Below are 16,553 nucleotides of genomic sequence, written 5' to 3'. Positions count from 1 at the left end.
GTTATATCTACCCTCATCTGTTATTTATTTGTGATAAGAAATAAATGACACGATGCAAACCCCAAAAAAGACAAAAAACAAATATTTTTTACCATTTTTTGTTATTTAATCGTATATTATATCAAATTAAAGCTTATTTTATATATACTCTAACTGTAATAGGTGGCCCAGTCCATGGTTGCCAAGATTTTTGATAAAAAACGATTTAAAAACGATAAAAATGCAACCTAGGGCGCGGAGGGCTGCGGCCCGCAGTCTTCGCTGGGCCGTCAACGCAAGCTCCTGATGATACTCCTCGGTACGGAGTGAAACATGTCGAGCATTTTCGACTTAAAATACGTGAGTGACCCGTTTTAACGTACTACCGTTACTACGTATGCGCTCAGATAATCCGGTGGAAATGTTAGGGCCTGTCTCTCCTATTATTGTCCCACAGGAGCAAGGAATCATATATACACCTGGACTGTCTAAAGGCTCCCTATCCTTCGGCGAACGCAACACCTGTCGTAGCTACATATGAGGACGGAAAATCGTCTTAATACAGTATCTCCGGCGTAATAGTGTCCGGTTTTATCACTTTTATCCAAAGGCCCTTATGTAAGGTAAGTGGGATAGGAGCAATATCTGCCGTAATGACCCGTTTTAATATACTATTTAATATGCCTGTGTCTCACGGAAGTTTTGTAATTAAAATTTCATTAAATGTCTTTATACAGCACTACTTTTAAGATTATTTTTTTCACATTTTCTTGACTCATGGTTAAAAAAAAAATTCCTTTCGGTGTGATTATTGCATACCGTAAAACTACCCAACTAAAGTCCAATACTGCAACTATGGTCCTTTTGGTTTACTCCTAGTTTTACCTTCCATTTATAAACATACTTTGCCTTAGAACTACAAAAATATAGTAAAATACACACCTGAACGAGAAAAATTGGGTTTATTTGTGGACCATAGTTGGGAGCTTTGGACTATAGCTGGGTGGTTTTACGGTAATATAGTATAAACCACAGAACCATAGATACACGTAAGGAACTATAGAAATGTTCCCGTTTCTAATTCGTAGAGCTAACGGCAAAAATCTACTACTACTATCTTTTTCGCTCTTATAACTTTTCATATGTGTGTTGTGGTGGTCAAACGCCGCGGGTTTAAACCTCGGTTGTGTTGTATTAAAATTCGGTCAGGATCTGTTCCATACACAGACAAGTAGTTAATAATGATGTTTGCTGAATTTGAAAATATTTGAAGACGATGTATTTTCAAAATGGCATAGCATCGTCGAATTAAGGAGTTTAATAATAAATAATATTTTGTTTTCAACAACAAAGGGTATAGCCGGGTATAGTAGAAAATTTCAAGGAGTCCTGTTATGTATTAATCATGTGCCCCTCCATTAGATCGACATCAACTTCTCTACATTCTACTAATATGCTACTATTGGGACAGTTTTGCTCCTAAGTGTAGGTAACTCAATGCCAATTATCCTGTTCCCGCCAATTTTTTTTTAATTCTCTGAATGCCGTACGCCCTAGCCGCATACAGCCACGGAGTTTAAGGCGCAAGGTAGGGCAAAGCATTCTCCATCTCCATACAAACCTTGTTGAAGGTTTATTCGTTAGTTTTGGCACTATAGCATTTAATTTCATTTTTTGCTTGTATATATTGGATATACGCAGAACTTGATGTAGAATTTTTACTTTATTAAAAAATAAATAAATACAAAAATACAAAAAATACATTTAAAAAAATAATACATCAAGCCCTAGCTAACAGAAAAATAAGCATATTTACCAACAATAATAACTGTAGCGCAAACACAAACGAAGAAAAACGCGCACAAAGTTTGTATGGAAAGCGCTTGCCCTACCCTTCCCCCTTACCTTAAGGTCCTCACTCAGTAAAATAAGTCGCGTTCTTTTATCAAATTGCGTTGGAAATAACTTTCTAGTGTAATCATACAAGTTATAGTGTATGTGATGTTACTAATTCGTGTTTTTCACACTGTTAATCACGATTTTAATTTAAAAAAAATATATGTTAAACATTATTAAATTCTAATCAACAAATTTTATTTTTGAGGGAATTAATAGATTACTTTTTTTGTTAAAGCTTAAATTTCAAATTAGATACAATCAATTACAATTCATTACTGTTAAAATCTAGAAATAATATTTAATCTATAAACTATAAAACTAAATCTAAAATAATCCCCCCTGGATCGTACCTGGCTCAAAGGTCCCCATTATTCCCGCTGCGTTTCCTCGCTGAACCGCAATGGAGACCTGTTGAACCAGATACGACCCAGAGCGAGGATCGCAGCCCCTCTCTCGCAGGCGACGCCGTAACTCCCTGAAAAAGGAGCGAGCCTCTGAACCCCAAGGCCCCGCTGTCTCAATAGCCACCGGCACAAAGTCATAAGCTGATTCCAACGCAGAGTACTTTGCGTGCTTAGACTTTGCCGAGGACTCCGCTGCTGAGCCAGCACAACTTGTGGTGTGCCTCAAATGGGATGCAGCGAAAGTACTGACACAAGTGGCATCCCATAAAAGGCAGCGCCCCCTTCGCCATGGAATTAAGGTTAATCCATCAGGCCTTTTACCGTCTGTGCGACTCAACCCCGGCGGCTCCAAAACACACGGCACATTAGCCGATACCAAGGCCCGCCGCACGATCTCGTTAATTGAGTGATGCCTCGGGAATCGCCCAGCACACCTCTGGCAACTAAGGCCGTGGTGCCCATTTTCCTCAACCATCATCCCGCAACGGCAACGATGAGCCTCACACACTCTTGCCCCCAGCCTAAGAGCCGCTGATATTCGTAACGAACAGCGGCGTAGCGTATGTGTATGCCGCCCGGGGCCGATTAGAAATTTGCCGCCCCAATTTGTGATCAACATCACTTAGCCAGGTCATAAGTTCTGTCACAAAGATTTTTACTGATAAAAAATATATAGATACAGTTTTGCATTAAGTATTCATTTTTTTAAATACTACGTCGGTGGCAAACAAGCATACGGCCCGCCTGATGGTAAGCAGTCTCCGTAGCCTATGTACGCCTGCATTTCTAGACGAGTTACATGCGTGTTGCCGACCCTGACACTCCGCACCCTCGTTGAGCTCTGCCAAGCTTACTCACCGGCAGGAACACAACACTATGAGTAGGGTCTAGTGTTATTTGGTTGCGGTTTTCTGTAAGGTTCCCAGTTGGGTTCTGCTCTAGATCTGGAATGACATCCGTTGTTCTGTGCCCTACCACACAGAGCGAGATGACTTTCACAATGCCCATACCTCTCTTTTGGACGTAGTTTAAGGACGGACAAACATATGTAATATTCGAAAAAAAGTTATATATGATATTATTTTTTATTTCACGTGTATTCGCGTCTAACGACAATCCCAAAGTAAACAAGTAGTAAATAAAGACGAGCTTTACATTTAAATATAACGGTAAGTATTGCATTTTTAGGGTTCCGTAGCCAAATGGCAAAAAACGGAACCCTTATAGATTCGTCATGTCCGTCTGTCTGTCCGATTATGTCACCGCCACTTTTTTCCGAAACTATAAGGGCTATACTGTTCAAACTTGGTAAGTAGATGTATTCTATGAACCGCATTAGTATTTTTACACAAAAATAGAAAAAAAAAACAATAAATTTTGGGGGTTCCCCATACTTAGAACTGAAACTCAAAAAAACTTTTTTCATCAAACCCATACGCGTGGGGTATCTACGGATAGGTCTTCAAAAATGATATTGAGGTTTCTAATATCATTTTTTTCTAAACTGAATAGTTTGCGCGAGAGACACTTCCAAAGTGCTAAAATGTGTGTCCAAAATGGTAAAATGTTGAACGAGATCTAGTAAGTAGTTTTTTTTTTAATACGTCATAAATGGTACGGAACCCTTCATGCGCGAGTCTGACTCGCACTTGGCCGCTTTTTATCAGTATAAAACAAGCTGTCAAATCATGTCACAGTTTTTTTATTAAAAGCTTTGTATAACATTTTATTTGTAAAACTTGTGACCTCACTAAGTAGTTAATAGATGAAGACAAAGTTAGATGGAAAAGGTAAAATACAAACAATATCTTCAAAAACTAAAACTCTAGTATTGAAAATTTGGTTCTTAAACTTATGAAAAAAGAAAAAAAAATCTGAAATAATCACACAGAAAATATTGTATTTTTACGTCTTTTAAATAAAGAAATACAATGTAACATAATTTACTTAATTACGTTCATACAGTGTATAGGTACAATTACACTGTATGAACGAGAAACCCGTCAGATTTTAACCACGTATTCCTGTCTTAAGGAGCAAAAAAATTTATTTTTATTTTGATCAGATTCGGCAGATTCAGAACTGTGTGTATGTGTTTTCTGCACACGACACGTTATTTATTTATAAATAGTAGTTTTTTTTATTTGCAGATAAATTTTGCGAGTTTCCTTTAAAACTTTAATGTCTCTTAGTAAGGCCACACAGGGCTTGAGTCGCAGCCATAAATGCGTTTTTCACTGAGTTATTACACAAACGAATTTTCACAAGAATTGTCATTATCTTTATAACAAGACCGATTTAAAAAACTTTGTATGACATTTTAGTTTCTAAATATGCGGTCAAGAATACACTTTTAACATCTGTCGGATTCCCATTGTGTATATTCAATATTCACAAAAAATATTCAAAGGATAGCCGTGGTCGTATGCTACGGTCATAACTTCATAAGCTTTAAGGGGGAAGTATAAAGTTTATACTTCCCCCTTCCTTATACGATAAACCACGTGATCGTCTATAAAAAAAGATAAAACGTTTTTCCACTTCTAAATATTTTCCATTCTCCATTATTTTTTAGTATGTTATTGAGACAATGAAAAAACTAAGTTTATTGGTTTTCCTTTTTTTCAAAATTTGAAAAACTATAAATAAATAATTCTTAAAAAAAGCGAAACCTATAATATATTATGCTGAAGCGATCGACATCAAGTGATTCTTAACAAGATTTAGTTAGTGGAAAACGTTTTCTCCCGAAATGGAATTTCATAGAAAAAATACCGTTATTTCGCAAGGATCGCAAAACTATTCTTCCCTCTTCAGGTAAAGGTAAATGATTATTTCAGATGAGAACGTTTTCTTATATCATACGTTTTAGAGCGCGATTTTCAGTAGTCTGCCTTACATTTATTTATTAATTATGGGGTTATAATTTCGTATTTAATTATTTTCTGCCCTCCGGGAGGAAAGCGTCAACTTTTCTCTCGCTGCGCTAAACGAAGTTGCCTCTTTCCGCCTCCAGCAAAAAATAGACAAATTTATTTGAATTATTTGTGTCCCAAGAGAGCATCCTCTCGTGGTGCGCATACTATTTTTCTGCTCGACGGAGGCGGAAAACGGCAACTTTGTTTAGCGCAGCGGGAGCAAAGTTGACGCTTTCCGCCCAGAGGGCGGAAAATAACTATTAAAGTCATTTTGCATTATTTTTGTGGCAGGGCGCCTTCTGTACAGCAGCAAAGCTCCCAATGCATCAGGTTACGCCCGATGCTTTTGCATGAGGGCGCCGAAAGCGCCCGCAGCGCGACACGTACGTCGAGCTACGCCCGACTCTCTGGCGCCCGGCATTGAATCGCGCGTATCGCGCCACGTTCATCGGGCTACGTCCAACTATTTTTGAACAAATGATGGCACCGAGGGCGCCCGGATATAGATCGCGCGCAGAGGGCGCTGTGTTAAATTTGATTTGACGTTATATAGGGTTATAGGCGTGTTATAGGTTATACCTATAACCAGCGGACAAGCGTGTAAGCTCGCACTCCGGTAGCGATGACCGCCCCCGCACACCCGCCCCACGCCGTTCGCTCCCGCGGTGCGTTAGTTCATTTCGTGGCTTGATTTAAAAATATTGATTTTTTAATTTTCTATTTTTTTAAATACCGTTTTTGCCGCCCCCTCTTATGTGCCGCCCGGGGCCATGGCCCCCCTAGCCCCCCCCTCGCTACGCCTCTGGTAACGAATCGTTATCCAAAAGCGTCCCAAGCTGAGGTGAAGGCAAGGCATGTAACCACGCCCCAGACTCAGCCCGTTCAAGGGCTTTAAGGCGCGCAAGGTCAACACCCGATGCACCACTCAACAGCGAATCATAAACATGCTTGCTCAATATGTCATCCCATTGTTTTTGGATAGCTGGGTTGTCAGGCTGCTTATCGCCGGGGATAGTGTCCGACCACTTCGCAAGCGCATCAGAAACGTACGGAACCGGAAAATTGCTACCATATCCGGGGAAAATGCGAGCAGCAAGATCCGCAGCCCCGTGAGCTGAGGCAAGAAATGCGACTAGTCCTAACCCCTCTAATTCTAATTACATGAAATATATAAATTTGATAACTGTCTCAATCTCGCACGTAATTTTTTTTATTCTCCTGAAAATTTTCAACTAAATTTTTACAATTTTTTCGAGAGATAAATCAATTTTTTTTTTTCAGAAAACGACCATAATTGTATATACAACATACCCAAGTTACAAAAAAATCTGATTAGTACTTTGGCTGTAATAAAATAAAAATATTTTATTTTTTTTGCATTTTTTAAAACCTGAAGCATTTGAGGCTTAATTTTTGATGAAAGCCCCACATATATATATAAGTAGATTAATAATCCAGTAAAAAAAATTTTTTTTCGCTAAGGGCAGTTTGGCCATGCTTACCCGGATATACCCTTTAGCGATACGGTAAGTATTTTGTGAGAAAAATTATCTTAAATAGAAAACGAAAACCAAATTTGCAAAAAAAAATTGCATACTACAACTATACGTAATAGCACTATAAAGTGTATAATAGATCTTCTTCAGTCGGTCCCTCAATGCTGAGTATCGTGACATCATGTCCTTCTGTTGAAGACCAGATTCCTGCATATGCTTCTATTCGTCGCATGCACATGGCCTCGTGCAGTTTTTGTTGCATAGGTACAGTGATTTGAGCACACCATGTAATCGTAAGATCAGGCAGGTCAAATTTTTTTTTTTTTTTTTTTATACTACGTCGGTGGCAAACAAGCATACGGCCTGCCTGATGGTAAGCAGTCTCCGTAGCCTATGTACACCTGCAACTCCAGAGGAGTTACATGCGCGTTGCCGACCCTAACCCCACCCTCCTCGTTGAGCTCTGGCAACCTTACTCACCGGCAGGAACACAACACTATGAGTAGGGTCAAGTGTTATTTGGCTGCGGTTTTCTGTAAGGTGGAGGTACTTCCCCAGTAGGGCTCTGCTCTAGATCTGGAATGACATCTGCTGTGCTGTGCCCTACCACACAAGGCGAGATGACATTCACATTGCCCATACCTCTCTTTTGGACGTAGTTTAAGGACATACCCGGGTCCAAAAGTCCAAATTAAACCAATAGATACTTAGATAGGTAGGATAGGTTCGTTAGGTTGCTTCAGATGCCCGAAGGGCACACTGTGAGAAGCGAGACAAAGATTTTCACGTTTCACGACATGCCTAGGAATTTCACAATCTCCCTGACCTTACGATCGGCCGCACTCCGCAGACGCACATATCCCAATCGAAAAAAAGTCTTCCAGTAATTTTTCCAAACTTTCCATTTATCTTTTCCAGAATCAATGTACTAGAAATAAAATGTATGAAAACAAGTCGTAGGGATCAATGTCAAATATCGCGTTCTATACTGGTGCCGCAAACAGATCAAGATAGCGTGAGCACAAGCCCCCATCAGAGAGGCCCCAGGAGCCTCAGTCGGTATAGACATATTGGGTCCGTCCTCGAACGTCCCTGGTAGCTCACCACAAAGTTCCAGGGGTTGGCGGCCATGGCGATGTAGACGTCGAAGCACGTGCCGGGCGCGGGCAGCGCCGGCGCGGGCAGCGCGCCGCCGCGCTCGCGCTCCGCGCCCCGCTCGCCCTCGCCCGTCGACGAACTCCGGAAAATGCGCTCCTTCTTCCGGTGCAGCGCCTCCACGTGGTTCTGCACTCCTTTTTCTTCTTTCTCGTCTTTTAGCTTTTCACTGAAATTATTATGCTCTATAACTATTATATCATTTACTTTTACATCTTATAAACAAACCGGTCAAGTGAGAGTTCTAGAACGAACTCGCGCTTGCTCCCCCTCTTTGATACTTGTGTTGTGACAGACTACTGACATCTATTTTACAAATAAAAAATATATATAAAATCACTTGAGTAATAAATTGTCATTTTTGATTAAAGACGGTTTAAGTAATTTCTGATATAATTTAAAATGAATAGTTTAACTACTTGCGAAATTGAGTCCTGGTTAGAGCCGTATAAGGAGTTACAAATATGATGAAAACAAAGTCTAGATATAACTCCGTGGATTCTAAAACCACGGCGAGCATCCAAAAGTCCCAAGCCTAGTCATATTTTATTATCTGTAGTGTCAAAAGCGTGGCTTTTTTATCACATTTTCCTTCATAAATCTTTTTTTTTAGTAAAATAAAAGAAAAAAAAAAATTTGATGTACAAGTTGAGCTCTTTCAAATGATATCCCACTTGACCTAGTCACTCCACTTTGAAATTTTGCCCCCACTTCATATTGGGCATTTTCCATAATAATACTTCCTTTGTAGGAGATCGCAGTTCAAACCTAACCTAACCTACTTTTCTGACAGCCATTAGTTATTGTAGGGCTGGCACAGGTTCTGTTGTGGGTCGCAGGATTTATTTCACCTAGCCCACTTTTCTGCTAGCAGAATAAATCATTTGGATCCCTTTCTTTCGCATAATTATCGAAAGACATAATGTAATGATAGTCATATTATTAGTCATAACTCTGAAACCGTTAACTTTTCAGGAGTTTCCTTAGGTTATCCTATAGATAGGTTAGGTTAGGTTTGTTTTATGGCAATCCTGAAAAGTTACGCGTTTCTGAGTAAAACCAAATTCTGGCTCACGAAAATGCGGAGAAACAATACATTATGACTTAAAACTTTATGGGAAACAATAGAGACCCTAAATCATTATGCCATAATAGAAGTATGATGCAAGATTATTATGGTACATATCTTTCTGCTAAACAAAAGTCGGTAAAAGTGATATTCTACTAAATAATATGCTGCAAAATGTATCGCATGCGTAGTAATAGTGACGCACAATATATCTTTCTGCAAAATTATCATTCGACTAAAAGTGTTTCCGCGGGACATGTTACGTGAAGTGAGCCTCGACAATATGTAGTATTGAGGTTCGCTCTCGAGAGGAATAGAACGCATGCGGTATGTAGGTACTCACGGCTGCAGATAGTCGTACTCCATGAGGATGGCGTTGTTGACGGAGGCGAGGATGTTCTGCGGGCCGGTGCGCACGAAGAGCTCGACGTGCGGCGGCGCGGCGGGCGCGGCGGGCGCGGGCAGCGCGCGGCACAGCACGCGCGCGTCCAGCAGCAGCTCGCGCAGCCGCGCCGCCATGCCGGCCGCCGCGCGCTCCGCCGCGCCCAGCCGCACCGCGCGCGCCTGCGGGACCGACACGAGCCTCAGCACGACACGAGACACACGAGACACCGACGCGCTACTACAACAACTGGCTTCTACCCGTACCGATGCCTTCGTCTAGGTATTCTTGTCTTTCTTTACTGTCTTTCCAGACTCTCTCTTTCTCAAATTATCTCCATATCAAATGTCATCTAAATAGGTTTAGGGGTTTAATCGTGAAGAAACAACAGACAAACAGAGTTACTTACGCATTCGTAATAGGTATTAGCAGGGATTTTCATCATTCGTGCTTGTAAACCATTTTTATATAAAAAGGTAAAACAATTAATTTATAAATTATTTCTCGTCCTTAATTTATACGAAATTAATACCAGGAAGATTGACCTGTCAGCTAACGCAATGTTGAAATAAAACGCGGACTAGGGTAGGGGTGTTAGATCAGATTAGGTTTAAGTCATATGATCCAAAGAACATTCGTGACAAGCGGCTTCATCTGAGAGCTTAACCCATTCAGGGCCAGCGACTCAGCGTATGGGTCATGCTCAAACAGTTCCGCAAGGCCAGTGACTCACATGTGAGTCATGAATAAATTCTGATTTAAACATTTAGAAGTTATTGACATGGCTCAGGGTATGGGTCACCGTGGCCTGACGCTACTTGTAAAAACTACAAATGTTTCCGTAGAAGGCTAAAATAAACTTTATTGGCTGGTTTTAAAGCTTATTTCATATTGAAGCTGTTTGATATTGTACCATTTTACAACCGATTACTATTTGGATGATGGCACGCAACATTTACCAAACCGTAGTATAATAATATTTTATTTTGTGTGAGGGGTAAGGAAACGAGGATCTCCCACTGTACTTTTGTGTCATAATATTTGGTGATCGTATCTACAAACAATGATGTTAATATTCATTCTTTTTTTTTTCGTTTCAATATTAACAAGGCAGTTGAAACAGTCACTATTAACTAATATTGTATTATCATAATAGTATATGACAAATATTTACAACTTTTATAAAAATATTTTGTTTTGTGTGAGGGATAAGGCAAGGGAAATGGGTCAAATTGAACTTCCGAGATTTGACCCATAAAACAACAACAAGTACAGCAAGTTAAATATGTATAAAATAAAAATGTGCATTCCTACAAACTGCATTTTTTTTTACTTATAGGCACAGAAGGTTAGTAAAAATGTTGCGTAAAGTTGTACACCTGGCAGGCTGCATAAGCGGCGATTTATTTACCGTGCGCGCCAGGCCAGAGACCCATAAGCTGAGTTATACGTTTTAGCTAAAAACGGTTTGTATGGTGGCCCGGCGTATTGCGTACTCTCATCGCGTCTTGGCCATGAATGGGTTAAGGCAATTTGGTGGGAATACTGCTACACCAACGGTGGCGTGGTGTCAGGTACGGACCTGATGAGGGTACTCGTTCAGCGCCGGGCTGAAGGCGGCGAGCGGCACGAGCGAGGACAGCGGCGCGCGCAGCACCAGCCCGCTGTCCACCAGCTGCGTGCGCACCGTGCCCTCGCCGTCGAGCCCGCTGATGATCGTGCAACGGACCCTACGAACAAACAATCTTTTAGAAACCTGAGGGTGGTAGCGGTCTTATTTTGTACTTACCTGTAGGCAGACGGTACAATCAGGCTACCAGTTTGCGACGCAGGGGCTAGCCGGACGTTTCGCTCCCGACCGCTAGCCAACGTAGAGTGGTAAATCCAGAGCGGACTCACCAGTCGCCGGCGAGCGTGCGCACGATGTAGAGGGTGTGGGGCGCGGCGGGCGGCGCCTGCGGCGCGGCGGGCAGCGGGCGGCGGTAGGGCCCGGCCGTGAGCAGCGCCAGCGCGTCGCGCACCAGCGCCGCCGCGCCCGCGCGCGACACCCACACGCGGCCCTCCTCCGTCACGCACCCCACCTCCACCTCGCACGGTTTCTGCACAAACAACCTTATCTTACACTCACTCTAATTAAACTTACTTGTCAAAAAAAACTTTCATCTTCATCCTCGTGTAAAAAGTGATAAGAACGAATACTTTCCATTTGTAAAAATGCTAAAATAGTACATTACGATACAAGTGCGAAAAATAGGAAATTCGAAACGAGTGGCGATAAATTAAAACACGACCGAAGGGAGTGTTTTAAATCGACACGAGTTGCGAATTACCTATTCGCACATGTATCGTACAACGTTTTACAGTACATATGGCCCTTTAAATGTTCGACACAGTAACGTAATATGCTACTTCTCGCACTAGTGCTATAAAGTAGCCCCATATGTACTGTAAACATATTAAAAGGTTTTAGCCCCCGCTAAAACCGCCTAAAACTCGTCAACAAAAAAACATCGGTTCAGTTGATTACACCAATCGCCTCAATTGCAGCTACAGATCCAGACGTCGTCCGTATTGGAAGTACCTTGGAGCTGATCGTGAGAGCAGGATCATATCGTATGGTGTAAATAATGAAATCAGACACGTACTCCTTGTCAAAGTTAAGGTCGCGATGTGTTTACATAAGAGACCACTTCGCTATCGTGTGTACATCCAGCCGCTAAACTGTGTTTCCACTTTATTTGCTGTACCTGCGTGACAGTGAAAGCGCCGGCCATGCAGAAGTCGCGTACGATCTCCTTGTTGAGGTTGAGGTCGCGCTGAGTGGACGTGTCGTAGAGCACCACGGCCACGGCGGGGTCGGCGGGGTCGTGTCGCGGTCCGGGCGCCGCCACCAGCACCTTATACAAATATTACACGCGTTGGGTTTATCAGAGCAAGAATTAAGCCCGTGGCCAATAACCTCCTGAGTCCTCCCTATAGCTCCCTTATAAAGGCCTTGCTCCAAAACTTTAAAGTTAAATAAGTCAAGATTCCAAATTCAAAGCTTATGGGACTATTAGGAGGATAGTACACCTTCATTTCTGATTTTATTCTTGTGCTTACAGGAGCGAGCTTTAAAGAGTCTGTGCGGAAAGAGAAGAGTCGTAAGATTTGAGGTCGTACCAGTGCTATTTTATGGTTTTTGTTATGCTGACAACACTGTCACGTAATTATAGTACGACACTAAAGATCATGATACTTGAATCCCAGTTGAATCCTGCTATCCCGATTTTTTGGCACGGCTCACTAAAGGAGCCTGGTCTCGGTTCGGTAAACAAATCCTATGAACTAACTTTTGTTCTTACGTTCCAGATACTAAAGCGACAGTTCTATTGACAAAAATACCATAACTAGTTAAGAATCTGCCCAATTCAACTGTCATTTTGGCACAAAACCAGTTACAGTCCGATATACAACCTAATCTGCCCAGCCCAATTGTTATTTTAGCACAAAACCGGATAGGTAGACTGGGTAGAAATTGGGCAATCGAACCATCAATTCGTATGTATGATATAAGAACAGAGCATGACATGAGTAGGGAATGGTCAGGTTCTCTCAGGATATTTTACTTAGTCGAAAAGTAATATTTCGTAACTACAACACCATTAATGATCACCGGTGGCTCTTAAGTCATTGTAATAACATTTACAAGTTAGACCAAGCAGCGATTTTGATATTCCAGACTGTGCAAGAGTTATTTAAACATCATAATTTCATAGCAGTTAGACGTTTAAAATAACACTTGCACAGCTAGGCTTGGCTATCACATTCACTGCCAACTTAGCTTGGTTGGTCTAAGTCTACGAATAATTTTTACTGCAGTGGCTCAATGGTGTATTTTGAACATCATCCTAAAAATATATCTTAAAATAAATGTATATTTTAACTGAAAAACTTTAGTTCAGTACAATCACACAGTACTTGTGATTGAGCTAGCTTCAGTATAAGTCATAAAAATATCTTCATCTGAATTGGATGTTCTTGAATCTGATACGTGGATTAAAAAAACTTACATATCAGTTACTAAATCGTATTATATTCGAGATACTGTACTCTTACTCAATCCTGAAAACAAATTATATGTACCTACATATTATTAGGCACAAAATGGAAAAGTATCAAAACTGTTTGTCAAATACTTTAAGATCATGGATGACCTGTATATTTATGAAAATTAATACATTTTGTATGAATATACTTACTTACCGATTTCGTGTCGGAGATGAATTACTTAGGGGGAATAAGTAATAATTAAATATGAAATACAATATAAATACCTGTCATAGCGGAAACACGTTCTGTGACTTTTTGTAAGTCGATAGTGAAGCTTTTAGCCACTTTTTTACGCTGACGAAATCGAATGGCATAAAAACGAAATTTCCTTTTTGAACTATGTAAGATTTTATCCCGTTTCGACATTATTTTATACATAAACCTTGCTGTTTTTATAAATAAAAATACACAATGACATATAAACACAAACAGAAATGTGTTTACTTTTTAAAAGACGGGTGCCTAAGGTCAGAATGGCGGGTGTACCTAAATAAAACTAAATGAAAACCATACCATATTTTTGTACCTAATTTGTACTATTTAGTACTTCCTTTAAAAAAAATTGTACCTCACGGTACTTAAAGTTATCACCAAAAAACAGGTCACCCGCCATCCTGACAGTCAAAACGGCGGGTGTACTTTATTACGCTATATTCCCGTGGTTATTGGTAAATTCTATAAAAGCCAAATTTTTGTACCTTTTTTATACCTTCATATTCAATTATAATATGAGCCATTTTATTTGTGGTTTCCAAGTTTTACTCATTCTGACTGTCAGGATGGCGGGTGTACTGTTTTTTGATGATAATTTTGTGTACCGTGAGGTACAATTTTTTTTAACGGAGGTACTAAATAGTACAAATTAGGTACAAAAATATGGTATGCTTTTCATTTATTTTTATTTAGGTACACCCGCCATTCTGACTCTCACGGTTTGATGGCCATGTAAAATTGATAATGTTAGTTCCCATTTCTGGCACGAGTTTTCTCTTTCCGCACATACTCTACGTGTAGTTTAAAAGATATTAAAACTTTCAGGGTGTTTTAAAATGAGAAGTCAGGAATAATTTTCCATTGTCATTTTGGTGACCAGATGACATTCGTTTACATTAAAAATATGAAGAGTGTGTATTTGATAGAATCGTGTTTACCTCGCCGGGCAGCCGCCGCTGCACCAGCTCCGCGCCCACCGCGCTGGCCGCCAGCTCCTCCGCGCCCTCCAGCCGACACAGGATGGCCTATATGATGAATGAGTATTTAAACTGACATTTGCTTACGACAGAACGCGATTTGGGTAACAAGTTCCATCTGATGACAGGTAGGCCAGGTTATCTTTCCCGGTGCTTGTTAAATGTTTGGTATGTTTAGATTATTACGTGATTACTGATTATAATAAGGGAAACCAAATATTGTTAACCAACAAATTACTGTGAAAGCGAAATTGAATTGGTCCTTATAAATTTGGTTTGCTTCTCTAGTCTAGTTCTATTTATTGTCCTAAAACTTCACTGTTCTCTCCCGTTATTTAAGTAAATGGGGCATACCAACAACAGGGAAGAGGTGTTTTATTGGTAATTATACTAATTATTGATAGTTGCTCTGCTATTAGTCGGTACAGAGTGCTGACTGAACTATGAAATTTGAAGGCCCTATATCTGACTATTAATTACCCCGCCGCAACAAGTTAAAGTGTAGAATACCTGCGCGGGAAGCTTTCTAAACTGTGGCTCAAGAATCTTGATTTTGTTCAGGTCTACAACATCGTCGTCTCCGTGGTCGCCCAAAAAAACGGTCGCTGAATCTTCTTCGATTTCTAAGATTTTAGCTCGTTGCCATTCACCGTCGTCTAAATTAACTGCATACCTTAAAAAAATATTGATAAGTGACACAATTTTGCAGGTTACGAGGGTGGATTGAAAAATTCGCGGCCTGAATATTAAAAACAAAACAGAGGTTTTTTAATTTATTTTTGTTTTTCTACATAGTCCTCGTCGAGTTGAATGCACTTGTTCCATCTGCGATTCCAGAGCCATTACACCACTTTTGAAGAAGCTTTCCTCGAGACCTTCAAAATAGGCATCCACCTCAGCTTGGACCCCGGCGTTGCTTGTAAATTTCAAACCACCCATATGTTTTTTTAAAATTGGGGAACAGATGAAAGTCCGATGGTGCTAAATCGGGTCAATAGGGTGGGTGGGGCAATAATTCAAACCCACATTTGGCAATCTCCGCCATAGATTTTAGTGACGTGTGAACACGTGCATTGTCCTGGTGGAAGATTACTTTCTTTGTCAACATTCCAGGTCTTTTTATCTTCAGAGACTCGCGTAATCTGCGTAATAACTCGCAATAATAGTCGGAATTTATAGTTTTACCTCTCTGGAGATAGTCCACCATTATTATTACCTTTGCATCCCAGAAAACAGATGCCATGACTTTATTGGCCGACAAAATTGCTTTGGCTTTTTTGGGAGGCGGAGATCCAGGACGAACCCACTGATTCGATTGCTGTTTGGTCTCTGGTGTATAGTGGTGGACCCACGTCTCGTCCATAGTTACAAATCTGTCCAAAAAGTCTTGAGTATCGGCTTCATACAGGTCTAGACATTCACGTGAATTAGTACGGCGAGCGATGTTTTGTTCCACTGAAAGAAGCCTCGGGACCCATCTCGCCGACACCTTGGAAAAACCTAATTCGTTGACTATAATATTTTGAGTTCTTTCATAAGAGATGCCTACGATGTCAGCTATTTCCCGCACCTTTAATCGCCGGTCTTTCATTATCATTTCGATATAATTGCCACATTGTCCGTGTTAGTCACCGTTGTTGGCCTCCCGGGACGAGGGTCATCTGCGATAATATCTCGTCCACGCTTGAATTCAGCTGCCCATTTTTTCACCATCGTATATGATGGACAGGATTGCCCTAATGTACTTTGCATATCATCATAAATTTGCTTCGGTGTCAATCCTTTTTTAGGCAGGTATTTAATCACAGCACGCTGCTCTAATTTCTCCATTTTCACGATATCTACCGACACGTAACTTTAAACATGCCGTAAAATTGCTTCTAAATATAGACGCCAATTGAAATTTCGCGGGAAGACAGTTGGATAATGACAGTTCAAAATGGCGGCAGAAAAAAGAAAAAAGTTTTTT

General features: G+C 40.6%; 1 protein-coding gene across 2 annotated transcripts in view; it reads right to left on the bottom strand.

Moving 5' to 3' along the window:
* The window catches only part of LOC133519002 (tudor domain-containing protein 7), a 51,091-nt gene that overhangs the window by 7,332 nt on the left and 27,206 nt on the right, over nucleotides 1-16,553 (bottom strand). For both annotated transcript variants that reach the window (XM_061852841.1, XM_061852842.1), the window contains 7 exons: nucleotides 15,095-15,257; nucleotides 14,546-14,632; nucleotides 12,050-12,199; nucleotides 11,202-11,401; nucleotides 10,885-11,032; nucleotides 9,264-9,484; nucleotides 7,801-8,020 (listed from right to left, as the gene is read on the bottom strand). In XM_061852841.1, the coding sequence (XP_061708825.1) occupies nucleotides 7,801-8,020; nucleotides 9,264-9,484; nucleotides 10,885-11,032; nucleotides 11,202-11,401; nucleotides 12,050-12,199; nucleotides 14,546-14,632; nucleotides 15,095-15,257 (1,189 nt within the window). The remainder of the gene's footprint in view (nucleotides 1-7,800; nucleotides 8,021-9,263; nucleotides 9,485-10,884; nucleotides 11,033-11,201; nucleotides 11,402-12,049; nucleotides 12,200-14,545; nucleotides 14,633-15,094; nucleotides 15,258-16,553) is intronic.

The sequence above is a fragment of the Cydia pomonella genome, chromosome 6 (genome assembly GCF_033807575.1).
Source record: "Cydia pomonella isolate Wapato2018A chromosome 6, ilCydPomo1, whole genome shotgun sequence".
Taxonomy (NCBI): domain Eukaryota; kingdom Metazoa; phylum Arthropoda; class Insecta; order Lepidoptera; family Tortricidae; genus Cydia; species Cydia pomonella.
This window is presented reverse-complemented; position numbering and strand designations above follow the sequence as displayed.